Raw genomic sequence first — 27,201 nt, 5'->3', positions numbered from 1 at the left:
TCTCATCAGATATCAAATGCGTTATTAGTTGTATAGAAAGTGTCTAAATAATGTGCTCCTTGTTCAAGAATATCTCTATTTTTGACAATATCGAAAATTAATATACGGAAAATATGTTTATAAATAAAAATAAGTTTAAAATATTGTTTATTTATTAGGTATAATAAAAAGTGTTTTTCAACATTTACTCTGCGATAAAGTTTAAAATTCAAAACCTTCCAATGATTGACAGACGCCTAAAAAGACTTTGGCCAGAAGCAGAAGACCAAGCTGCTAGGTCAATTCCAGAGAGTCGTCAATGGACGACACCTGCCACAAGCCAAGAATTTATAAAATATTCAGTGATGAGCGCGCTAATAACGGGCAAAATAACGTAAAAGAGAGAAAAGATAACACGTTGTGAAATAAAAAGAGATGACACTAGTAGAGATGTAAAATTATCAATAGGAAGCTATACTTAAATTTATATTACATAGTTTCTCACCTTTAGACGTCTGTGACAGGAGAATTTTATAAAATTGTGTAACAGTGGCACTTGTCATACTCCTTTCATACTAAAATTGTCTAAAGATGGTGAAGTATGTAATGTAATGTAAATTTATAGGTTCCTATCGATAGTTTAACACCTCTGCTAGTTTCAACTCTTTTTATTACACAACGTGTTATGTTTTCAATCTTTTGCGTTATCATGCGTAAGCAAGGTTTGATAATTGAATTGAGTTGAAGCTAGTTTCTATAATAAGAACATTCTTGCTGAATAGGTATACAGTATGATGAGTGCACTAAGAACAGGCAAAATAACGCAAAAGACGGAAAACATAATACGTTGAGAGGTAAAAAGAGATGAAACTAGTAGAGGTGGGAAATTATCAATAGACATCTATAAATTTACATTATATTCATAGTTTCTCACCTTAAGACGTATCGGATGAGTTTGGCGACGTATAGGAGTCAAACTGTGGCAGGAAAATTTTATAAATTCTGTCATAATTTGACTCCGATACGTAGCCAAACTATCAATATAAGGTAAATTTCTAGGTTTTTATATATAATTTCCCACCTCTACTGGTTTCATATCTATTTATTTCACAACGTAATATGTTTTCCGTTATTTTGCCAGTTATTAATGTACTCTTCACCGTATATTTTTACCACCAAACTCTGAACAATGTTATCTCGTTCAAATATTTTAATCTGTTTGTCCTTTGTCCAGTGTATGTTATTTGTATCGTTAATTTTAAGTAAATGTCTTCATTCTGGGAAGGTATACTTAGATCGAAAGTATGCTTGGGCAAGATAATATTAATAAATAACTATGCTCAATATTTGCATTTTATTTTTAAAAATAAAAAAATATACCTATATATAGGTGCATATTTGCCTTTAATCGGTTTAATAAATACATATATTATATGTTCGATAGTTAATTTGCAAGTAAGGGGCTTATTGTTAAAATGTTAATAAATGGTGAACTTATATCTAATATGGAAAAAACATTAATCGAAGCCATCGAGATAAACTTCTAAATATTTACATTTATATGTAATATTTCAACCAAGTTCGTTGATTTAAATAAATATTGAAACTCAGGCAACACTGCTGATGGTAACAACAATTTGCATTAGAAGTAATTTTTTTCTCTCTCTGTTAATAGTTCTATCCCTTCTACTGGAGTATTATGAATGTACAAGTTGGCTAACTTGATAGACAGCTGATTATACAGTGTTGCCTTGTTGCCTAAGTTTCAGTATATATCGTTAAACCAATTATAATTTACTATTTTATTTGGCTATCAGCCACAATTTAAGTGTGAAATTAAATTTATTTGGCGTTTTATCCTAAGTTGCCATAAGAAAATAGCTTCAGAACAATACAGTATAAAATTGTTTGAAATAAGTTACGTTTTTAAGTAAATATTTATAAATAATATGTAATAATTCATCTCGATGGCTTCCATTAACGTTTTATTCACTTAGTAGGTATAACTTTCAGCATTTATTAACATTGTAATAATAAGCAGCTTACTTTGAAATTAACTATTGAACTTGTTATTTGAAAATTATCAATACAATTCTGATTGAAAACAAACATATTCTGTAACAAGTTGCTTATTTTGGAAGCTAGCTTATTTTCTGGGTTGCAAATTGCAATGCAATTATCAAACCTCGCTACCGTATCAGCGATTTAAAGGACGAATCCTGCTTTGTTTTATTTCTTATATTCAATCTTTTATATTTTGAAACAAGGTGGATAACAGAAAACAAACGTAATTTTTAAAATGTGGTTGCATTAAAAAACAACGTGTACTACTTATATAGGTATTTATGGACAAACTAGGGATTCCAAAAAGGTAATTTGCATGATAATAATGACGATTGGGTACGTAGATCTTATCAAACAAGAAAATACAGAACGATATTAAATATATAGATAGAGTGAGATCGACAGACAGAATAAGTCTTCTTAACAGACCTTAAGCTGCGACAGAAACATCCTGTTATGGCTGTTACTCATCTCCATAGATTAATAATATAGTATTACCGGACTCATCTCATACTAATGGCACCAGTGGCGCACCCAGGGGGTGGTTTGGGTGTTAAAACCCCTCCCACCGGCCACCAGTACATACAAAGAATAGTAGGAAAATGTAACATGTAACTTGTCTTTAACAAACGTACAAAAAAATTGCTGTGTAATATGTAAAAAAAGTAGAAAGAGGCTTTTCATCGATTGTCATTTGTTTCGAGCTTCTGTCATGTGTCACATAATATTAATATATCTACGTCATACGTCTTTGGTTTGTATCATTGGCAATACCAATAACGTATGACGTAGATATATTAATATTATGTGACACATGACAGAAGCTCGAAACAAATGACTGAATGAAAATCCCCATGAACGATCACATCAATCACTTATTTTGTATTTGCTGTCTTTTTCTATAAATAACAAACTTTTGTTATAGAAAAAGACAGCAAATACAAAATAAGTATTTAAGGTCAAATGTCTTATTCTTTTTTTTCTCAAAATGTCATTTTATGCGATTTTACATGATTTGGTGTTTATTTAAACAAATTTGCATTTTACATCGTAAAGTATCAATGAAAAAAAATATATTTTAGTAGAAGGGACTCAAAAATATCATTATATGGCATTATAACAAGTTATTTTGATGGAAAATCAGTTTTTGATCAAATTTTATAGTGTATAAAACGTTTAAATATCGTTTTTCTACAACCGTGTTAAAAATGCAATTTTTAGCACTCCATACGATCGTTATGCCACTTTAAGGCACTAGTGCTTTAAAATTTGTATGGCACTGCAGTTCGTATTGACCGTATAGGCAATTTTGATGTAATGTCAAAAAAATATAAAAATGGAATGTCAGTCAAGTTCAAGTAAAAGTTTTTGTGGATATTGCCCTGTAATTACGTTTGTAGAAAAAATATTGTATGATATGCGTGTTAAAAAGTACATTTTTAAGGCACTCATGTGAATTGCAGAACTCGCTTCGCTCATTCTGAAAACTTTCACATGCGTGCCTTAAACGTGTACTTTTAACACTTATATCATAAATAACTATTTTTACATTTTCCTCCATTCCCAAAATACATTATAATCGATTTGGCTGAAAATATGCCCACAGATAGACTTTAAGTGGTTAGAATGATTTGAATTAGAAAAGAAAATAATCGTTTTCGTTTTGATTCAATTCGAGTCTCTTGCCATCCTCTGACACCGTGTTTCGGGGTCTCTACCCCTTATCAAAGAGGCTATGCAAGTAGACTGAACTGAATCAACTCGAAACGAAGAAGAACTGCATATATTAAAATATCTGCAGCAGAGTGTGGTTAGACTATCCTCTAACGGGGAATGACAAAATGAATAAAAATAAATTTCGACCAAGAGTCAGGATTCTGTTAACCGAGATACGATAGTACACTTCGCGTCAAAAAAAACTGGTACAACTCTTATAACCGAAAATCGTGTTTTTCAAGTTGTGTAAGTTGATCTTGTCACAAGTGTCATTCCAATTTCTAGGGCAAAGTTGCCAGTTCAACGAAAATATTATATCAATCTAGGTAAAAACGGGGCTGTGCGACAGACCGCATTTTTTAATACACTAAAAACTAAAACAATTGTAATTTTCCGTCATCTAAATTAAGTATCCATACATTGATTCGGTTTTTATTATAATTTATAAAAATATTTCAATTCAAAAATAATGATAGATAATAAATCTTGGCATGACTTTAAATTATTATGTTTAATGTCAAATCGAGAGGTGTGATTGGTTTCTCGTAAATTGTAGGACAAAACTGCATTAAGTTGTGTAGAATACATAAAACACACTGGAAAAATGAAAAATTTAATTTGAAATTAATACAAAATGAATAACTTTTACAGTGAACAAGTGTGTAATTTAAATATATGTATTACAATTATTCGAAATATACATTTTAAACGTTATTTTTTTGTATTTAGATTTAGTGCAATTGCGTTATCTGTGATGGCAACAACGAAGTGATTCACGAACAATAATTGTCAGTCTGAACACAGGTTTACATTGGGAAAAAAAGTGTACCAGTTTTATATGACGCGAAGTGTACCAAGCGGCGCCGCTAGGAGGAGCATTGAATTACATTACAATACAAACTCAAAATACTCAAAAGTATAATTAGTCCAGTCGGGATAGCATTTGACCTTGCATGCCGAGCTGCTCAAAATTTTATTTTTCTTATCTTTAGGGGGGTCAAAAGTAGTCTAAATTTAAAATCGCGAATGAATTCCTCCGTTACGTTAGCCACCATCTTGATTTTAAAGGAGAACCGTTTTTGTACAATATCTCCGCCATTTTTAACTTTTCCACAAAAATGGTAGAAACTGAAATTGTTAAAAATAAATCGTATTTACAATTATTACAATTTCTTTTTAAAAATTTTTGTCGTGAGGTCGATATTTTCTGAGTTAATTATACTTACAGTAACCGCCTATATTTTTGACCATGATATTGCATGTAACTTTTTTATTATTGTAATATAATTCAAATCCTTCTAACCACTTAAAGTCCTATGTTTTGGCTATCTGTGGGCAAATTTTCAGCCAAATCGATTATGATGTACAGTCGAACCCGCTTATTAGAATACCTCTTAAAGGAATATCCCGGTTTAAGGAATAGAAATTTGAGGTCCCGAAACATTTATAGTAGCAACCAATGATCGGTTATTAGAATATCCCGGTTATAGGAATACTTGTACTTGGCACAAAGGCTATTCCAATAAGCGGGTTTGACTGTATTTTGGAAATGAAGGAAAATGACGGTATTTTCACGTTTTCTACACTATAAAATTTGATCAAAAACCTGTTTTGAATCCAAATAACTTGTTACCTATACCTATAATGCCATATAAATGACATTTTTGAGTCCCTTGTATTAAAATAGTATGTTTTCCATTGATACTTTACGATAGAAAATGCAAATTTGTTTAAATAAATACAAAATCACTATAAAATCGCTTAAAATAACAATTTGAGAAAAGAAGAAGAAGACAATTCGACCTTAAATGTTTTATTTCTACATCTCTCAGATGCTATATATATACAAATTTTCAGACAAATCGGAGATCCAAAAGTTTTTTTGATCCAAAATTGAGGATTTGAAATGGAATCACCCGTAATTATATGGTATAAGTTCTTGGCTTGTGGCAGGTGTCGTCCATTGACGATTGACGACTCTCTGGAATTGACCTAGCAGCTTGGTCTTCTGGCCAGTCTTTTTAGGCTTAGGAGTCTGTCAATCACTGGAGGGTTTTGAATTTTAAACTTTATCGCAGAGTAAATGTTGAAAAATACTTTTTATTGTACCTATTATATTATATAAACAATGAAATATTATTCTGGTCCAGATAATAAAAATATTATTTATAACAATTATTAAAGCTAATTGGCTGTCCCCATAGCCATAATTTCCACAAAAAGAAGAAGAAAAAAAATAAAAAAAGTCCTACGTATTACTACACCCTTCCTCGAGGCACTTACGAAATTTTTTCAAAATTGCAAAATTTTTCATCAAGTTAATTATCGCGAAAAAGGATATAATGTGAGATTCTATCTAACGGTGCGACTACTCGCGGGTTAAGTACAGTAGTCTAGCTATATTTGTCTGTCGTGCGAGTGTGAGCGTATCTACCAAGAGGTGGGTTTAATGGAACGACAGTGACACAGAGGCGGCAGCCATCATATGCTAGAGAGAGAAAGCTAAGCGCCGGTAAAGAGAGATAAATAGACCACCGACCCGAACTTCTCCGCGTTAGGCTATTTTTCGGACCTGGCCTAATCTATTGTGTTATTATATCTATGGTGAGAACACGACTTTTAAAAATATTTCAAAATCAAAATTAGCCAAATCAATCCAGTCTTTCTCATAGTTATAAAATAAAAAAAAAAAGTACGAGTCAGAAAACGTTGGTTGTCAAATAAAATTAGAGGATGCCAGAAAAAAATTGAGTGCAGCGACTGTACAGGGCAATTGATTGTATCCCCCGTCGCATGGCGAAGGAAAAAATCACCAGTTTTATATAATAGTATCATTGCTTAAAAAAAGAAATTCCTTTTTAAAAAATGATAGTATAATTATTATAATATAATATAATATAATATAATATAATATAATATAATATAATATAATATAATATAATATAATAGTTATAATAGTATTATTAGGTAGGTATAAAAAACTCTAAGAGAAAAAGTAACTTTTAGACCTGACAACAATGCATATAATAAGACATATGTTTTAAGATGCTCAGTTGCCAATAGTGTGATCTGACTTAGTCTCCTTGGATTATATTAGTCCTAATATCCACAACAAAGAAATATATTACAATTCTTATTATCACGAATAATCTTTACATTCTCTAGATAGCAACAAATTTAACTATAACCGCTTTGTGTGATTATAATGTAAAAATCAATTCTGAGTTTTCTAGGTCAGAACTTATAATTTATTACTTATTCAAAATCGCGCAACACTGTAAGAAAAAGATTCGTTCTAAGAGTAAAAAGCTTGCAAGAATTTTGATGAGATTGAAGAGTGACTGTCCTTGAAAATTTTTCAAATAATTAATACAAAATTATCTGCTAATGACTAAACCCTGGAAATGTGTGTCCTTTCGTGAGCACTTTGTTAACTTTCAGATGGTATAAATATATTTCAGAAATACTAGCCGTAACATAGTAATTTAGCAAAACTCGGGAAGGCACTGATTTCACAGTAGGTTTAAAATTTTTACCGCGCTAAAGAACTGGGCTCCTGTTAGATATAAAATTTTTAATGGACTGCGCGTGCGTGGTAATGTTATTGCAACTTTAATAATTATTTTCAGTGCAAAAAAAGCCTGATCAATGTTCAAAATAGGTGATCATTGCTCAGCGCTTTATTTCCTATCGAATACAGTCATTTGTTTTAAAGATTTCGATCAATGAGGTGCCAACATCTTTTTTTTCGTCCTTGAATTTTCAACCCTTAATAAAAAATAAACTACAGGTGATCAAAATCTGAAACCTAGTGATCATTGCTGTACAAACCGTGAGCAAAAGGATGGTATAATTATTTTTACGAAATTCGATCAATGAGGTGCTAACATCTCATAACCATACTTATAGACGTTTCACGACCATGTTAATCTTTCGGATCGAATTAACGCCATCTCTTGATTGGAATGGGAACTAAATTGACAAATTTTAGTTACGTGAGAATTTCAAATTATAAATTTTGCGGGATTTCAAAATGCTAAACACTACTGCTATTGTCACGTGAAAGCACTGATGTGTATCGAGTTGAATGAAAATTTTTGAAAGAATCTTGTACATAGGATGATTGTTTAGATAAATATTACCTTATAGTCTTTTACAAACTTCCAAAAATATATAGGTCCGAAATGTTGATGACACACTTGTCTATCGGAATAAACTGTTTCAGGATCTATTATATTGTTTTTTTTTTAATGTGGAGAAACACAACACGGGATGATCAATGTAAACTAAAAATTCTACTCATAAAAATGGAGAGGAGGTTAATACACTTATTAAAATTGTGCTTAAATCTAATTAAAAACGTAACACCACTATAATAAAATAATTAAGCCACAAACTGTAAAATAAAAAGTAAATAACAAATTAATTTAATTGTCAACTGTCAGTTGTTAAATATGACAAGAGAATTTACTGACAGCGACATCTCTGGATTGGAATGGTAACTAATTTGCTGTCTTGACCTTGACAATTTACGTGAAACGTCTATAAGTATGTATGGTTTGTGCATGTTATGCTATGCAAACGTAAACAATGGTATGTAGTAAATAAAATTAGTTATTAAAATGCAGAACTGCAAGCAAAATACAATTAATTAAATTTACCTTTATATCATCATTCTCTTTGCCTTATCCCTATGCGGGGTCGGCTTCCCTAATTAAATTTACCTTTATATAATAATTGCATATCATATCAATATTGTGGAGCAATATATAATTTTTCTGCTTCAATGACAGAAGGTATGAAATATACGTCAATTTGACAATTTCAATTGACAATATGAATTATTTAAGATAGTTGAGTTGAAATATTCTCCGCGACTCGCGCACGGTCGTTTCTTGTTTCCCTTCCAAGTACATGCACACCGCGAATAAGAACGAAAATTTTTGTAGGAAGGAGCGATGCCACAGCTACCGATTTTTCGGTATATCTACCGAATACCTGTCAAATCTACCGATCTACCCAATTCTCTTTTTTTTCTACCGAAAAATCAAAATTTTTAATTTTCAAATTAATCTGCCGATTTTGTTTTCTACCGAAAAATGAAAATTATTAGAAAAAATTTTTTAGCGGATAGATTTGGCAACAGAGCTTAGTCAATTTTCAAGAATTGTTAAATTGCTTTTACTAGCTTGTGACACAATGTGCGAACCAGCAGATACGGATGTAATACCGATATCAATTTTATGACCAATCGTTTGTGCTTTTATATTATGATTTTGGGAGTAAACTGTATCTACCTGAATGTAAATAGTGAATACTGAAGGATTGTGGCTTATTTTGATATAGAAGATATTTCCAAACTAAAAATAGTATTTATATTAAAATCTTAAAACAGGAAAAATTTATTTTGCACCTTTTTAACTAGAGTATTTCGACATAACTAAAGATTATTAAACATTTTTCTCGTTCTCAATCGCTTCAATATCCGACATTGTTTATTTGTTTTTAAATGATTATAAAGTGTAAAAAATATTTTTTTGCCTGTAAAACATGCCTTGTAGATTGCAGAGAAAAATGTTTCAACTAAATATTCTAGATCTTAATAGTTTCTAATTTGAAATACATAAAAAATTGGAGATTGGAGATAATTGCAAAAAACCCTTATTTTTGCAGTAATTTATAAATATTAATAACTTATAACTATTATTTATTATAACAAAATTTTTTAACTTGTTTAAACAATTATACAGCTTTCAAATAAGAATATTTGTATTTTGAACGTTAATATAGGTATCTACACGTGTGGTAAGTTTTTTTAAAAAGTCTAGAACAGGAAAAAAATATGCAGTTTTAGTTTATTATAAATAAATTAATTCCTTATAACAAAACTAAAGCATCCTTGATATTTAGTATTGCGTTAGTTAGACGGCTCTACTCGAGTTATTTTGGATTAAAAAATGAAGAAAATTGCTCTATAATACCTAGAAAGCTGAGAAAATCCATTTTTTTTGGGTATGCCGATTTTGAACTTTGAATGATTTTTATGATGAATGGTGATTATAGGGCTTTTCATCGATTGTCATTTGTTTCGAGCTTCTGTCATATGTTGTATAATCTGTGTTTAATATTAATATACACGGATTATACGACATATGACGGAAGCTCGAAACAAATGACTGTGAATGATCATTATATGATGATGAATGTAGTTTATTTTTGAATACTAGTACCTAAAGTATCATTGTTTTGCAATGTGATAGCAAAAGAAGCAAAAAAATGAAATCTACCGAAATTTGACGATTTCTACCGAAAAATAGGAGCAGTCTCCCCAAATTTTGTCCAAGACCTGTGGTAACACTGGTAGTAAGTTAGTTATACAGTCGAACCCGGTTATTAGAGTACCGCTTATAGTAATATCTCGGTTTATGGAATAAAAATTCGAGGTCCCGAAACCTCTCCATTTACTCCTTAATAAATTTATCCATTTATTCGAATATGATTTAGTAAGATCGTACCGGTTTATAGAATATTCTTCATGTGAACGAATAAATTTTTACCTACAATTTCCTAAAAATTTAAATTATATCTGGTATTATGGATTGTCGACAGGCCTCGAAGGTCTATAGTGCTGTTTAATATATTTTTAGGGTTTGTCAAGTAATACACTTTATTACTTTGTTATGAGTACAAATTCAATCTTTCGCCGACACAGGTCATAAAATAATTTCATTTGTCTGCAAGTTTCTTTACAAATTGCCATCCATTTGCTTGTTATAAAAAATTTTTAGAAACAGCTAATCGGCTATCCTAACCGCTCGTAGGTAAGAAATTTTGTAGAGGGTCAATCCAATGGAATTTTTTCTAATTTTTATAATTTAGAGCAACAACTGATTAATAGTTTATGTAACAAAAAAAAACAAGGACAAATTACCTATTATTTTTCAAGACAAAATAAGTAACTTTTTTATATGTATTTTAATAAGAAAATATTTACACATCTATATATTGTATACATTTCATATTAATTCCTGTATGCATCCACACATTATATAATGCAATTTGGTTTTTAATAAATAAGTACCTAATAGTTACACTATTGTATTATTGACATAAAAAGACCTAAAATCATATACATATACATGTTAACATAGTATGTAGGTACAGTTACGATCATTGAATAGTTTACAGGCTTACGTATCTAGGATCCAATTTTTTTAAATTTCACCTCGTTTAAACGCACCTTTTACGTCAAAGTGACGTTACCAGTGGTGTACCTAGAATAGGTTGATGATTAAAATTAAAAAATCAAAATAATATAAATATATTTTACAAAATTTAACAAAAGTGCCAAGGGCCATTAGCTGTCGAGGCATTAATAAGCTAAATAAAAAAAATTAACAAAATGGAAAGTATACAAAGAAGTTTTTTTTTGGAGGAGTTTAATATCGATTTATTTTATTTTTCAACACGCAAAAGTTTTGACAAGTATTGACTTTTTGAAATTTTTTGATTTTGACATTTATCAGATCCGTACGACACTGCAACTTTACAGTATTACAATATAAAAATTAAGGTGTAAACTATTCAGTGATCGTAACTGTACTATCATTACGTATATTCGGTACATTTATTTCGGCTAGCCACCAACGATCGGTTATTAGAATATCCCGGTTATAAGAATATTTTTGCTTGGCACGAAGACTATTCCAATAAGCGGGTTCGACTGTATGTCGAATTCCGTACTGTAGGTAAACTTGTATAAATAAATATTCGTATAGAAATTCGATCCGATCGTTTTATTTTAACTGTAAGTTCGGTACAATACTTTCTCCAGTATGGATTCTCATAATATGAGACATATTATGTTCCTTTAAATTACTTGATTGGGAAAAATCTTTATTGCAAATTTTACACTGATACGGTTTTTCTCCACTGTGAACTCTCATATGTACTTTTAAAGTATACTTTTGGGCAAACGACTTCAAACAAACTTCACATTGATACGGTTTTTCTTTAGAGTGCGTTATCATATGTACCCTCAAATTATTTGAAACAGAAAACGACTTCGAACAAATTTCACATTGATATGGTTTTTCGCCAGTGTGATTTCTGAGGTGGGCCTTTAAATAGCCATTTTGGGAAAACGACTTGAAACAAATTTCACACGGATAAGACTTTTCACCAGTATGCCATCTCATGTGTATCCGTAGACTAGCTGATTGGGAAAACGATTTCGAACAAGTTTGACATTGATAGGGTTTTTCTCTAGTATGCGTTCTCATGTGTTCTTTCAAATGACTGTTTGTAGAAAACGACTTCGAACACAACTCACATTGGTACCGTTTTTCTCCAGTATGGACTATCATATGTTTTTTTAAGTAACAATCTTGGCTAAACGATTTTAAACAAATTTCACATTGATACGGTTTTTCTTTAGAGTGCGTTATCATATGTTCTTTCAAATTATTTGAAAAGGAAAATGACTTCGAACAAATTTCGCATCGATATGGTTTTTCTCCTGTATGCGTTCTCTTATGTTGTTTCAAATTACTGTTTGTAGAAAATGACTTAAAACAAATTTCACATTGATACAGTTTGTCCCCAGTATGCGTGGTCATATGGGTTTTCAAATGACTGTTTGTAGAAAATGACTTCAAACAAATTTCACATTGATATGGTTTTTCTTCAGTGTGAAAAGTCATAGGGTTTTTCAAAAAAGCGTTTTTGGACAAATAGTCAAGTTGCTCTCTATCATATGGAAGTTTCTGTATTGGTTCAATTACATCCATTCTATTGTTCCCCAGAAGATCTAAAATAAAAAAAGTATCAAAGTATTAATGTGATAGATGCGAGTGTTCGAATAATTATTCGAACATGTAAAATGTTTTGAAATATTTTTAATTCGTAAGTTCATCTTTGAAATGCAACAGTGCCAACGCTGTAAATATGTACAAAGGACAAATATTTAGTTTTAATGTAATGTGCATAGAAGACATGTGTTTTCTTTTTTTTCTATTTAATGTTTATGAGGCAATCTGTTATAACATATAACAATAGGCTCATTTTATCTGTGAAATAATGACATGAAGAGATTGTGACCAGCGCCACTGCGCCACACATCTCTATAGGGATAACATTACATTACTGTATGTACACATATTATCTTAGCTATTGTAACAATATTAATGTCTGTGCAGTAAATCTAATGGTGTCTGTCTCTTTAACCGTTTTGTTTCCTGACTGTTGTCTACTAAAAATTAATTGAAAGCACATTCGCGTGGTTTTCAAGACGTACGACGTATTTTGCACTTAACTCCACTATCACTTCACGGACGGTTTTCGGTTCCAGATCATTGTCAATATCCCTGTTAGTAACAAACCACGGAGCATCGATTATTGAACGTAACACCTTGGACTGGAATCTCTCAATTATGGATGCATTCGACTTGGATGCTGTTCCCCAGAGCTGCAGACCATATTATGCCCAGACTGATTTGAATATTGTGTTGTAGAGTAGCAGTTTATTTCTTGTCGTGAGCTTAGACTTACGCCCTAGAAGCCAATAATGCTTACTAAATTTTATATCCAGTTGTTTCAGTTTGTTCCTTATGTTGGTTCTCCAGGTTAATCCCCTGTCCAAGTGCATGCCCAGATATTTTACAGAGGTAATTAAGGGAATTACCTTACTATTTATATTGTTACTGTAGGTGATTCACTGTGACATTTTCTAAAAACAATATGTTTTTTTTTTGTTCATTTAATTTAATTCTCCAATTTTGTGCCCATGTATTTATTTGATTTAATACTTTCTGGAGTTTTTGCAACAGCTTCGACATGATTGTTGTGTACTGTTAGGATTGCAATATCGTCCGCAAAGGTGGTGGTCGTTGAATCACGATTTGTGGGTAAGTCGGCTATGCAAACCAGATACAGTTGTAGTCCCAGAACGCTTCGTTGCGATACCCATGATCTGATGGGATGTAGTTTTGTATAGGTTGACTCAAACTTCACTCGAAAGTATCTCTCTGATAAATATGATTTCAGGAGTGTATATAGTTCTTCTGGTAAGTTCTTTTTCAGTTTATACAACAGTCCTTGATGCCAAACTTTATCAAAAGCCTGGCTAACATCGAGGAATGCTGCTGAACGGTAACTTTTTTAAAATTGGAAAGAAATCCTTTGTAAAAGGTATAAAATTTTTTTTATTAAAAATCCCTTAAAAGGGCTACATCACAACAAAACGTTTTCGATTTTTTTTTTATTTTTATAAAAAAAAAATTCATCATCAGTGTTCGATAAAAAATCGAAAACGTTTTGTTGTGATGTAGCCCTTTTAAGGGATTTTTAATAAAAAAAATAAAAAAAAATAAAAAAAATAAAAATAAAAAAAAAATAAAAAAAATTTTTTATACCTTTTACAAAGGATTTCTTTCCAATTTTGTGATTGATGGTATACAGCCAACTACAGGAAAACTTTTTCTTTTCCTTGTGGATTTTGTAACTTTTTTCTTCAAATGTTTTATTTATAACGTTGACCACTCTGTGAACTTGTTAGACGGTTCTTTTGACGGCTTTTTCCAGCCAAATTGGTGGTCGGGAAAAATACATATGACAATCACAGTGAAAAGGTTTTTTCTTGGTATGAATGTGCCTTCGTATGTTTTGTGAAACTATAATTTTCAGAAAATGACTTAGAACAAATTTCACACTGATATGGTTTTTCACCAGTGTGAACTCTCATCATCATCATGAATGGTGCTACAGCCCTATGAAGGAGCGTCGACCTTACCAAGTCTATTACACCAGTCAATCCTATCCATTGCCAGTTTGCTGCGCCTATTTTTCTCCCATCCTCATCTACACCATCCTTCCATCTGAGTTTTGGCCTACCCCTATTTCTACTTCCCACAGGTTGTGACATAAGGATTCTTCTAGGAGGGTTGTTCTGCTGTGATCTTGCTAGATGTCCTGCCCATCTTAGTCTTCCTATTCTTATAAGAGATACTACGCCTTTAACACCAAATATATGTTTATATCTGTGGTGTACCTCGTAGTTGTACCTCCTCCTTCAAATACCATTTTCACAGATGCCACCGAATATTCCTCTCAGGATCCTTCGTTCAGATATAAGCAGGTTTTCATCTGTCTTAGAGATGGTTCATGTCTCCGATCCATATGTCAACACTGGTTGTATAAGGATTTTGTATATGGTTATTTTTGGCTTAAGTTTCTGCTTCTCATATGTCTACTCAGTACAAAATAGCATTTGTTTGCTAGGATTATTTTGCTTGATTTCTTCCGTCATGACGTTCTCCTTGGTGATCAGGGAGCCTAAGTATGTGAATTTGTCCACCACTTCAAAGGTAGAGTTATCAACCGTGAATTGGTGATCGATGTTTCTGGCTCTATTGTTGGGTATTGATGTCATCATCTTAGTTTGCTCCTCGTTTACTTGCAGGCCCATATTTTTTGAGGCATTTGAGAAGGTGGTATACATTTCTTCTAGCTTGCGTGTTGTGCGGGCAACTAGGTCCACGTCATTTAAATATGCCAACATATGGGATAATCTATTAAAAATGTTTCCTCTGTTGTCTATTCGTGCATCTCTGACCGCCTTTTCCAGAGATATGTTGAAGAGGAGACACGCCAGCGCATCTCCCTGTCGCAGCCCAACATGCGTTTCAAACTCCTGTGATTGTTCGCCCTCTATTTCGGCTTTGCAAACAACTTTACGCATTGTAGCCTTAACCGATCTTATCAGTTTATCAGGGATGTGGAATTCATGAATGGTTTTATACAATTTATTTCTTAGGACACTATCATAGGCCGATTTAAAATCTACGAAAAAATGGTATGAGTCGATATTGAATTCATTGTCTTTTTCCAGTATTTGCCTTATCACAAAAATCTGGTCTGTTGTTGATCGACCAGGCCTAAAACCACTTTGATATTCGCTAAGAAGCTCCTCTGAATATGCACTTAGGCGACCATATAAGATACTCGAAAATATTTTGTAAGCTGTATTAAGAAGGGTTATTCCCCTATAGTTTCTACATTCCAATTGATCACCCTTCTTTTGTAAGCGGGAAAACAATTCCAATACACCACTCTTCCGGGATTTGCTCCTCATTCCAGGCTCTCAGTATTATTTAATATTTTTGAATTTGATTAGTCAGAGTAGCACCTCCATATGTAATAAGTTCCGCGGGTATACCATCACTTCCTGGAGATTTATTATTTTTTAGGTGCTTTATTGCATCCCCTACTTCTTGAATTGATGGAGGTTCTAATGGTGTATTGTTGCTTGCTCCTGGGGGTGGTGGATTTGGATCTTCTACTTCGATAGTAAGTAGTTCTTTATAGTGTTCCACCCACCTTTTCAATATTTCTTCTTTTGTATCAAGTATGTGCCCCTCCTTATCATTACATAAGCTTAGCCTTGGTTTCAATTCCTTTCTTGCATTATTCAGAGTTTTATAGAATTTTCTTGTTTGATTTTCCTGTTTTAATGCCTCGAGTTCATATGTTTTTTTAAATGAGAATTTTGGGCAAACGACTTTAAACAAATTTCACATTGATGCGGTTTTTCTTTGGAGTGCGTTAGCATATGTACTTTCAAATGATTTGAACGGGAAAACGACTTCAAACAAATTTCACATTGATATGGTTTTTCACCAGTGTGATTTCTGAGATGGGCTTTTAAATAGCCATTTTGGGAAAACGACTTGAAACAAATTTCACACGGATAAGACTTCTCACCAGTATGCACTCTCATATGTATCCGTAGACTAGTTGACTGGGAAAACGACTTCGAACAAATTTGACATTGATAGGGTTTTTCTCCAGTATGTGTTCGCATATGTTCTTTCAAATGGCTGTTTGCAAAAAATGACTTAGAGCAAACTTCACACTGATATCGTTTTTCTTTCTCTTTTTTCGTATGGACTCTCGTATTATGTTTCTTCAAATGACAATGTTGACTAAACGACTTTAAACAAATTTCACATTGATACGGTTTTCCTATAACGTGCGTTTTCTTATGTTCTTTCAAATTATTTGAGAAGGAAAACGACTTCGAACAAATTTCGCATTGATAAGGTTTTTCTCCTGTATGCGTTCTCATATGTCGTTTCAAACTTCTGTTTGTAGAAAATGACTTAAAGCAAATTTCACATTGATATGGTTTTACTCCAGTCATATGGTTTTTCGAAAAAGCGTTTTTGGACAAATACTTAAGTTGCTCTTTATTATATGGAAGTTTCTGTATTGATTTGAATACATCCATTCTATTGTTCTCCAGATCTAAAATAAAAAAAAGTATCAAAGTATTAATAAGACAAATTCGAGTTCGACAAATTGATAACAAATTATGACAGAGTTCTTTTGATTAAGGTACAGTAGACTCTCGTAAGTTCGGGCACCTCGGGACTGGACCCTAGGCCGAAAGTGGTCGAATTAACTACCTACCTAAAAAATGTCCATTTATTGTTTGTAAGGATCTAGCAAATACAAAACACTTGCACACTATGTAAAATACAACACAGCGGGATACTCCGACATATATTTAACACATATGAAAAGACCGAAGGTTACAAAACACTACAAAATATCTAATACTTACAGAACTGTAAGTAGGCCTAATAAAATTTAAAAATATTACTGTACATTGGTGGTTTGGCTTCGTAAACGCTTAAACAATCTGCTATTTTTTTCTTTTCTAATGATTTTTTATGTGCAAAGTCACTTTTTAATAATCGATGGCAGTTGCCTCTTTTTACTGTTCGATATAGGTAGCTGTCAGTTGCAAAGCTGCTTTGCCTTCAGCGTGGCTTATTTTATTTTCTTCATCTTCCTCTTCTATCTAAGCAGCATCTGCGTCTTTATCATTCTCATGTTCCTGGCGAATGACACACTCGGCGATTTCGTCGTCATTCAAAACCTCGTTGTGTAGCTGCTTTTCAAAGTTGATCCACTCCAGAATATCTTCTTCAACAATGGGACAACAGTTCGGTAGTTGCTGAAGGCCGTGAGATAGAGCTGCATTGTCATCAGGTTCGTTAACAATAATGTTGTTTGGCTCATCTGCTGTTGTGTTTGCTTGGTCAATCTTATCTTCTATATTCGGCCAAACTTCCTATTGGGATACTTCCTCTTGAAGCACTCAGTGGCCCCTTGGTCCATCGGCTGTTGAAGACTGGGAACAGCAGTTTAATTTATTTGTCATTGTTACACTGAATATCCATTCTAGTAAGTAAGCGCGTTGTCAGGAAGTAGAAGTGCTTTGATGGGCAGTTTTAATTTTGTCAAATGTTTTTTCACTTTGGGAACAAATTCGTAAACCATCTATTTTCTGAACAAATATGTGTCCATCCACGCTTATTTCTGCGACCGATAATACACTGGGAGAGTTTTCACGTTTATGTTCATAAACGCTCTGTGTTTTGCTGCTGTGCCAATGACAAATAGGGTTCATTGTGGATCCCCGGATCATTTGAACACAAGGCGACCGTTATCATATCTTTGCTGACTTTAAACCCCGCAGCAGATGTTTCTAACGGGGTAGCAATAAAGGTTTTTCTGGGCAGAAGTTTAAAATTTAACCCAGTTTCGTCGACGTTATCTATTTGCTCTTGGCTCAAGTTTAGGTCACCACCAGTCACCAATGATTTTTAAAAATCTTGCAGAACAATTGGTGGCCGCTACAGGAAGAAAGCCGGCCGGACTAAGCGGAGACCGAACTAACCGAGGCCGAACTTACGGGAGTCTACTGTATTTGAAATTAAAAATCACACTAAATTTTCTCTTAGCTTTTCACCCCTGTAACTTATTAAAATAAACATTATAGAAGTTTTCAGGGAGTTTCGGCCCTCGGTAATAAGGTAATCTTTCATTCTGCGTTTAAATTTTTCAAAAATACGTATTAGTTTTCTCAGGATTCGAAAAAAATGAATCCCATGTAAATAGCATTGAAACCGAAAGTTCGTACCCATCCTCTTAAATTTTGTTTTAAATGTTGTGAGAACAAAGACAAGAATGAGTTTATAGTTGTACTAACTTTTTAAATAGTTTTTATATATATTTTTAGAATTATTATTAATATAGAAAAAAGAATGTGTAGACACATACAAACACTGTGTAGAAAATCTGACGTTTTTTAGTTTTTCTACGATTCCTCAAGCGATGAGCAATTGCTGGGACGCTCCAGTTCGTCAAAAAATGACGAATTAATATTATTTTTCGAGAATTTACCATTTTAAAATTTGACGAAAATACAGCAGAAAATCCAAAGGCACATGAAAAAATTATAGTATAAACTGTTTGACGACGTTTTTTAGAATTCATACGATTCCTCACGAGAAAATCAATTGCAGGGACATCCAGTTCATAAAAAAGACGTATTAACGTTATTTTTAATTTGTGGTATCATTTTAAGTACCATTTGTACTGGTACCATTAAGTACCAGTATCATTTTAAGTACATTTAAGTAGTATTTTAAGTAAGTATTTGTGGTATTAAAATTAGTTTAATATTTAAATAAAAATCCAATTAAAATGTTTAAAATATATTTAAAGGGTCAGGGGGAAGAACGATGAATCTATCTGGAAGCATTTTCGGTAAAATGAGAAACAAACTTACATATTCATTGTTTTCCCCATGCCGCAAATTTTGTGACTTGTTTTTAAGGCGATTCTCATCGTTATTTCCCCTTGGCCATTCACAGGTTGATAGTACTCTTTATAAGCTAACAGATTGCACAAAAATCGCAAAATGACAAAAAATTGACATTCATCGTTTTTCCCTCGGACCCTTTATTTGTTTCGTTGAAATCATAAAAATAGAAGTATAACTTCTTACGTGCGTACAAAGTACACACACTCTTTTTTCCTCTACACATGCCCTGAATGAGAATTTCATCGTTCACGGTGCAGATTCAAAAATGCTGAAGTTTAGGAAACTGATATCGAACCGCCGAGGTAAGCTTCCTCAGTATTTAGTTATTTAATGTGTTTTAAGCTACTTGGGATCTTACAATTAACAGGTAATGCCAATTAAGAACTCATTTTAAAACACTAACATAACATACCTATATTTTATAAATGTGCAAATGTTTACATTGTCTAGAAAAGCTTTCTATCGCTTGTATGTATTTATAACAGCATATGTCGTAGGAGCACGCTTTGTCAGACTTTCTAATTTTGTGTAGTAGTAGGATCAGAAAACGATAATTAATAAATTGTTTTCATGCATAGCCGTCAAAGTAGATGGCACCTTGTGCGATTACCACTTGAGTGGGAAACATTCAAGAGACGTGTGTTCGTCTTTGGGTTTGAATTAGTATTCAGATATCCATACCTGATGAGATCGAAATGGCGTCATAGCTTGGTTTTATTACAGACTTAATCACAAATACTGATAAAGCATGCTCCTAATGATATATACTGTGATAAATACACATACAAGCGACAGAAAGCTTTTCTGGAAAATTTTCATAACCCAAGTGACAAGGGTAGTCCACTCCCAACATTTTTGTTTATTTTTTTGATTATTTTTTTTTTAATTTTTATGATGACGTTAAAAAATATGCATCCCTTAATTTTCATCATTTTATTACCATCCCCTATTTTTTAATACAATATAATAAATATATACAATTTCATATTCAGTTTTAGTTGCCATACTCCTACGAAAGGGCTTGACAAATTGAACTTGAAACGGTTAATTATGCGTGACATGATCTCGAATGGGCAAACCATCCAGTTTATCTGTGTTTGCTAAATATGGATTAACGAAAAAATATCGTACACGCTATACCATTAAAGGATTGATATTGTTTGTGTTATTATTGTCGTAATTAATAATATACAGTGATGAGCACGCTAATAACCGGCAAAATAGCGCAAAACAAACAGAGATGAAACTAGTGAAGGTGGAAAGTATTGTTATAAACTAATAAATTAACATTACATTACATAGTTTCCCACCTTTAGACGTATCAGAGGAGTATGACAACTGTCAGTGTGATAGTAGAATTTTATAAAATACTCCTGTCACAGACGTATGAAGGTGGCAAACTATGTAATGTAACATGTAACGTTAATTTATACTTTTATAACGATCATTTCCACCTCCACTAGTTTTATCTCTTTTTATTTCGCAATGTATTATGTTTTCCATCTTTTGCGCTATTTTGCCGGTTATTAGTGCGCTCATCACTGTATACAATTTTAAGATACATATAAACTACAGTCGGAAAAATGAAAGAATATCCATGAACGATCACATCAATCACTTATTTTGTATTTGCTATCTTTTTCTATAACAAACGATTGTTATTTATAGAAAAACACATCAAATACAAAATAAGTGATTGATGTGATCGTTCATGGGTATTCTTTCATTTTTCCGACTGTACATATGATCAATTTAAAAATAAATGTTTGATCTTTTGTTTTATCGGTCACAGCACTCCCTAACTCATTCACTCACATACCACATCCTCACGCTCACAATGAGTTAGTTATTTCTTTATATCCTAGAAATTCTCTATAAACAATGTATATGACAAAACAACGATTGCTGGGTTAGCAAAAAATACAGATGATGATCTTAATGAGACCATTCATATTTTTCTTTTCAGGAAAATTGTTTTCGTTTAATGCCAAGCTGCTAAGTTAATCTGGGAGGAAGCCCTGAGAGGAAGAAGGTTCTTAGGACGTTCACGAATGCGATAGAGACAATATATGGTCAGATTTGAGAATAATGGGGCTACCCACTGACCCAACTATCATGGACGACCGTTCGAGAGGGAAGCGAGTTGTGCAGTCAGGCAAGACGCACCCCGGGTTGTAGTATTACAAGAAGACGAAGTTTTCGTTCAAATCAGTTGACACAGTTACAAACTAGGATGACGGAGTAACCTTTCATATGGAGTTTTTCAATGCATTAAAATTGTCTTGACTCACAATTTACAATTAAGGGGAAAAGCGCAAAATGTCGCCTGTCAATACTTTCAATGTGTTATAAATGTATTTTATGTGTTATAAATAGAAAACAAACGTTTTCAGTGTTTTATTGTTAGATAAATGTATTTGTTACCGTTAAAACCCGATTACAGTTAAAACCCGAATTTACTAAATTTACGTGCATAGAAATCGGCCCACTTAAAAATTTGGTCATTTTTGATGTCTCATATTTTCTAAACCTGTTAGTCGATTTAAGTGATTTTTTGAACATGTTTTAGCCCGATTCTTTAACAATACCACTGTAATAATATTGTTGCTAAACAGGTAAATTTTCATTGTATACCAGGTGTACCAATCAAACTGTGTTTTTTTCTCAAAGTTCGCATCACCCTGTCGAATATTGTAGCATTTATAAAATACTGAAACTCAAACCCAATTATAGCCTCAGGTTTTCTTAACATTATGTTTTTTGATTCATTCGTTTATGTTGGATAATAAAAAAGTTAGGTGCTTTAACAACTAGACATATTCTTCACTAATACACGGTGTTTCTAAATAAATGCGACAAACTTTAAGGGGTAATTCTGCATGAAAAAATAATGACAGTTGGCTTTATAAACATATGTCCGCAAATTGACGATTTATTTATTGCTTTAAAACCAGTTGAGATATGAAAATGAAATTTGGTATGTTTTAAGAGATAGTTATTGCGAATTTTTTGTCACAAAATTAAGAATTTAATATTTACAATTGGCGTACATACGGGTAATATGATCGGTCAGATTACCCGTATGCGCGCCAATGGTGAATATTAAATTCTTAATTTTATGTAAAAAAATCCGCAATAACTATCTCTTAAAACCTACCAAATTTCATTTGCATATCTCAACTGGTTTTAAAGCAATAAATAAATCGTCAGTTTGTAAGAAAAAATTCAACATCCCGTATCTCGGAAACGAAACATTTGCGGACAAACGTTTATCAAGTTAACTGTCATTATTTTTTCATGCAGAATTACCCCTTAAAGTTTGTCGCACTTATTTAGAAACACTGTGTATTGATGAAGAGCATGTCTAGTTGTTAAAGTACCTAACTTTTTTATTATCCAACATAAAAGAATGAATCAAAAAACAGAATGTTAAGAAAACCAGAGGCTATAGTTGGATTTTAATTTCAGTATTTTATATATGCTAGAATATTCCACAGGGTGATGCGAACTTTGAGGAAAAAACACAGTTTGATTGGTACATCCGGTATACAGTGAAAATTTATCTGTTTAGCAACAATATTATTACAGTGGTATTGTTAAAGAATCGGGCTATAACATGTTCAAGAAATCACTTAAATCGGCCAACAGGTTTAGGAAATACGAGTCATCAAAAATGACCAAATTTTTAAGTGGGCCGATTTCTATGCACGTTTAAGAAAGTTTAGGAAAAACTAGTTTTAACTACGCGCTTTAAACAATTCTAGTTTTAACTAGTCAAAACTACATTTGACTGCTAAATTCAGTTAAAACTAGAAATCCCGAACGAATTTCATTTAGAGTAGTTTATACTAGTTTAAACTAGTTTTTACTGGAATTACTAGCGAATACCAATTAAAATCTTTACCAGAAGAGACAAATATGATTTGATTCATTATTACAGCTTGTTCGGGGTAGTATTTACAACTGGCGTGTGCAACTGTGTATTGATTGTTCTGCATCGTTTTCATTAGTTATATTACACTACTGTTAATCACCATGAGTGATAATGTCAATGATCAGGTTGAGAGCACAGATATAAGAACGTGGACAGAACGTTTTTTGGAAAAGATTTTACAAAAGGAAGAGACCGAGAAGAATGAACGTCACTACAATGTTGTGACCAAAAGCATGTATAATAAATTAATGGGAGAAGTACAAGATGCGGAGCTGTCTGCCAAAAAAAAAACACAGTTACAAAATCGAAGACTAAAACGATTTAGAATTGTTAACGTAGGCGAAATAAAAAAAAGTTGGTTTCTAGAATTGATCCCATCAAATATTATGTACCTGCCGAAGACATTTTTGACGTAATTGAAGCAGCCCACGTTGCTATTGTTCATCGAGGTCGGGATAGGTTGAAAACGGAAACCGCAAGAAAATACGTAAATATGATACAAATACAAATGATCAATACAAAAAATGACAAAAAATACAAATGATCAATACTTTTATACAAAGGTGTGAAACTTGCCAACGGAAGAAGAGTAAGGATATAAAAGCGAAGAGGGTCTTACGTCGAAACCTATATTGCATTCAGAAATGAATAGTCGCTGCCAGGTAGATTTAATCGATATGCAATCACAAGAGGATCACAGCTACAAGTTGATTATGGTTGTTCAGGAGTTATCGGAAAATAAAGAATCTAGTGTTGAAGAGGCCAGTCTTATTGTAGAACATCAATTTTTGTTATCTAGAAAGGAAGTATACTAGAGTTTGAAAACTTAAGCTAAAGAAAAAAGGAAATTATTTACCGAGTTTTAATTGAATCTGGAAATTACCGAAAATTTTAGTAAAAACTAGTTTTAACTGCATAAAGCTAAGAAACACTGAGTCAGACCTTTTAACAAATCTGGCTTTATTAAACATGGAAAACTTAACTAGCAAATATTGGAGAATAAAAAATTCACCACCACTAACAGATGCATTCATTGAAACCAGGAATTATACAAATTTAACAACAGTAAATTATTACCAATTTATAAATTTCCGTATAAAACTATGATTAAAAAGCCAAGAATCATAATTCCTAAATATACAGAATCAAATCATTTAAATAATATTTTAGTAAAATCTATACTGAGCGACTTTGTGGATTACACAGTAATTTACACAGACGGTTCTAAAAATCAAACAGGAGTAGGATGTGCTATGTATGTGCAAAATACCCATCAACATAATAATTACAAATTATCTAGTATTGGTAGTATTTTTACAGCTGAGATTATAGCCATCAAAAAAGCTCTAGAATGGATCAAAGAGAATAATATTGAAAAAGCTGTGATAATAACAGACTCCAGATCTGCAATATATGCAATTGAAAACACTGATTTTAGTTCATACAAATCAAAAATTTTATGTAATATAAAAAATAATTTGTCTAAAGTGGAAGTAGTATTTATATGGGCAAAAGGGCATGCCGGTATACTGGGTAATGAGAAAGTGGATGAGTTGGCCAAAGAAGCAATAAATAATGGTGAGATTCTAACTCAGATCTTATCGACAGATGCAATAAATGACGTCAAAGCTAGAATAAATAAAATATGGAAAAAACAATGGAAAAATATTTCAAGCATATCAAAAAATTTATATTTTTCTTTACATCAAGAACTTCCTCCGCCACCTGAATACATATTTAAGTACAACCTGCCAAAGCAAGATATTTCTACTATCGTCAGATTAAAACCTCGACACGGAAAATATGAGGCACATCTGCACAAATTAGGAATTAGAATTGCCTAAAGCGCATAGTTAAAACTAGTTTTTCCTAGTAAATTCGGGTTTTAATTGAAATCGGTTTTTTACGGTGACATATTCATTTTCTTCGAATCTAAATTCAAAAACTAACAAGTATTTTTGAAAAAATTTAAACGTAGAATGAAAGATTACGTTTTTACCGAGGGCCGAAAGTCTCCTAGAAAAAAAAGGTTTATTTGATGAAATATTTGCAATTAAAAATCACACTAAAATTTTCTTGTATTTTCACCCCTAAATAACATTGTAGAAGTTTTCAGGGACTTTCGGCCCTCAGTAATAATGTAATCTTTCAGTCTGCGTTTAAATTTTTCAAAAATATTTATTATAATTTTCTCATGATTCGAAAAAAAAAAGAATGCTTTTAAAACATATTGAAAATTTCGACAGGCAATATTTTGCGCCTTTCCTCTTAAAAGTACGATAGGTTGTCATTAGGCTGCGTAACATTAATCAACCTCGACTGTGCAGTAGAACGAGACTAAGTGTGAAAATGCAAAGGAATAATGTCATTGGGGCAACGATCATCAAAAAAAATATATAAAGGAGAGGATGTTGTGATCCCGCGTATACCGATGATTCAAACGATCTTACCATTTGAATTTAAGTGTGAAATTTCCCGCCCACTGGCTCTTGTTTCACAAATTTCACAGTGAAAAGGTTTTTCTGTTATTATGCATGTGTTTTCCTATGTTTTGTCAAACTATAATTTTCCGAAAATGATTTGAAACAAATCTCACACTGATATATGGCTTTTCTCCAGTGTGACTTTTCATATGTTTTTTCAAAGTACAATTTTGGGTAAACGATTTTAAACAAATTTCACATTGATACGGTTTTTCTTTAGAGTGCGTTATCATATGTATTTTTAAATTATTTGAATAAGAAAATGACTTCGAACAAATTTCGCATTGAAAAGGTTTTTCTCCTGTATGCGTTCTCATATGTTCTTTCAAATTACTGTTTGTAGAAAATGACTTGAAACAAATTTCACATTGATATTGTTTTTCTCCAGTGTGAACAGTCATGTGGTATTTCAAAAAGGCGTTTTTGGAAAAAGTCTTATAACAAATTTCACAACGGAATGGTTTTTCTCCAATATGCCTTTTAGTATGTTCTCTTAAACCCTTTTTTTGATTAAATGTCTTGAAACAAAGTTCACATTGATATGGTTTTTCCTCAGTGTAGGTACTAATATGTTTCTCCAAAGTATCCGTTTTGGAAAAAGATGTACGTTGCTCTTTATTATGTGGAAGTTTCTGTTTTGGTTTGATTACATCCTTTCTATTGTTCTCCAGAAAATCTAAAATAAAAAAAGTATCAAAGTATGTGACAGATGCCTTAGGCAAATTAATTAAGAATTATGATTAAGTTCGAGTTTTTTAGCTCTACAAATGTGTCCTGAATGAAAAAGATGGATGAAAAAATTCATGGATGATTCAACCACACAATAAAGGTAAAAGTAGATGAAGAACTAACTGGCCCAATTGAAGCTGGCATGGGATAAGACAGGGAAACTCACTAAGTCCTGAGTCCTCTATTGTTCAACCTGGTCATGGATGAAATAATAAAAAAAGTAAGAACAAAAAAGGATACCAAATCGGAGAAAAACAACTTAAAAGAAGAAGAATACTGATACCGAAATGCCGAGCTAAGTTCGGATGAAATTTTTCAAAAATTCCTCAGTATTTGGTTATGAAATATGTTTTAAGCTTGTAACGATAATATAATTTTATCGTCTAAAGTACGCCAATGTATTAAGCAAAACGTGTTTTTATACCGTCTCTGACAGTATAACAAACGAAACCGCAGACTATTTGATTATTCTCGAAGTGTTGACAAGATATAATAGGTGAGTTAAGTATAACACGACAATATTACGAAACCTTCCGAACCCCGTCGTCTTGGCGAGCTGGGCGATTTCGACGGTTCACAACCACATCCCTTACGCGAGTTGAGCGTAGATCCTTACCCCTGGC

The 27,201-nt window shown here is 32.4% G+C and overlaps 2 protein-coding genes and 1 long non-coding RNA gene across 3 annotated transcripts; 1 reads left to right on the top strand and 2 right to left on the bottom strand.

Moving 5' to 3' along the window:
- The first annotated feature begins 1,450 nt into the window (after nucleotides 1-1,450).
- LOC126880602 (uncharacterized) lies at nucleotides 1,451-5,937 on the top strand. Its single transcript, XR_007696648.1, has 2 exons — nucleotides 1,451-1,975; nucleotides 5,617-5,937. It is a non-coding gene; the product is annotated as an uncharacterized LOC126880602 (long non-coding RNA).
- Nucleotides 5,938-11,555: 5,618 nt separating this feature from the next.
- On the bottom strand, nucleotides 11,556-12,548 carry LOC126880972 (zinc finger protein 239-like). Its single transcript, XM_050645056.1, has one exon. The coding sequence runs from the start codon at nucleotides 12,546-12,548 to the stop codon at nucleotides 11,556-11,558; it is 993 nt and encodes a 330-aa protein (XP_050501013.1).
- Nucleotides 12,549-16,177: 3,629 nt separating this feature from the next.
- On the bottom strand, nucleotides 16,178-26,613 carry LOC126880971 (zinc finger protein 431-like). The gene is made up of 3 exons (XM_050645055.1): nucleotides 25,927-26,613; nucleotides 20,114-20,186; nucleotides 16,178-17,061 (listed from the first exon to the last, which is right to left on the bottom strand). Exons 1-3 carry the CDS (start codon nucleotides 26,248-26,250, stop codon nucleotides 16,265-16,267), a joined length of 1,194 nt encoding a protein of 397 aa, XP_050501012.1. The 5' UTR covers nucleotides 26,251-26,613; the 3' UTR covers nucleotides 16,178-16,264.
- Between the last annotated feature and the right edge of the window lie 588 nt (nucleotides 26,614-27,201).

This window comes from Diabrotica virgifera, chromosome 2 (genome assembly GCF_917563875.1).
Source record: "Diabrotica virgifera virgifera chromosome 2, PGI_DIABVI_V3a".
In the NCBI taxonomy this organism is placed as follows: domain Eukaryota; kingdom Metazoa; phylum Arthropoda; class Insecta; order Coleoptera; family Chrysomelidae; genus Diabrotica; species Diabrotica virgifera.
This window is presented reverse-complemented; position numbering and strand designations above follow the sequence as displayed.

Excerpts from the sequence above, each read along its gene's own strand:
- LOC126880971 (XM_050645055.1), bottom strand. The coding sequence starts at position 26,250 with ATGACTGTTCACACTGGAGAAAAACAATATCAATGTGAAATTTGTTTC. Across the intron at positions 20,187-25,926 it reads ATCATTTTCGGAAAATTATA|GAGCATGCTTTATCAGTATT; the intron begins GTTTGACAAAAC and ends ATATATCATTAG. Across the intron at positions 17,062-20,113 it reads CGCCATTTCGATCTCATCAG|ATCTGGAGAACAATAGAATG; the intron begins GTATGGATATCT and ends TTTTTATTTTAG.
- LOC126880972 (XM_050645056.1), bottom strand. The coding sequence starts at position 12,548 with ATGGATGTAATTGAACCAATACAGAAACTTCCATATGATAGAGAGCAA.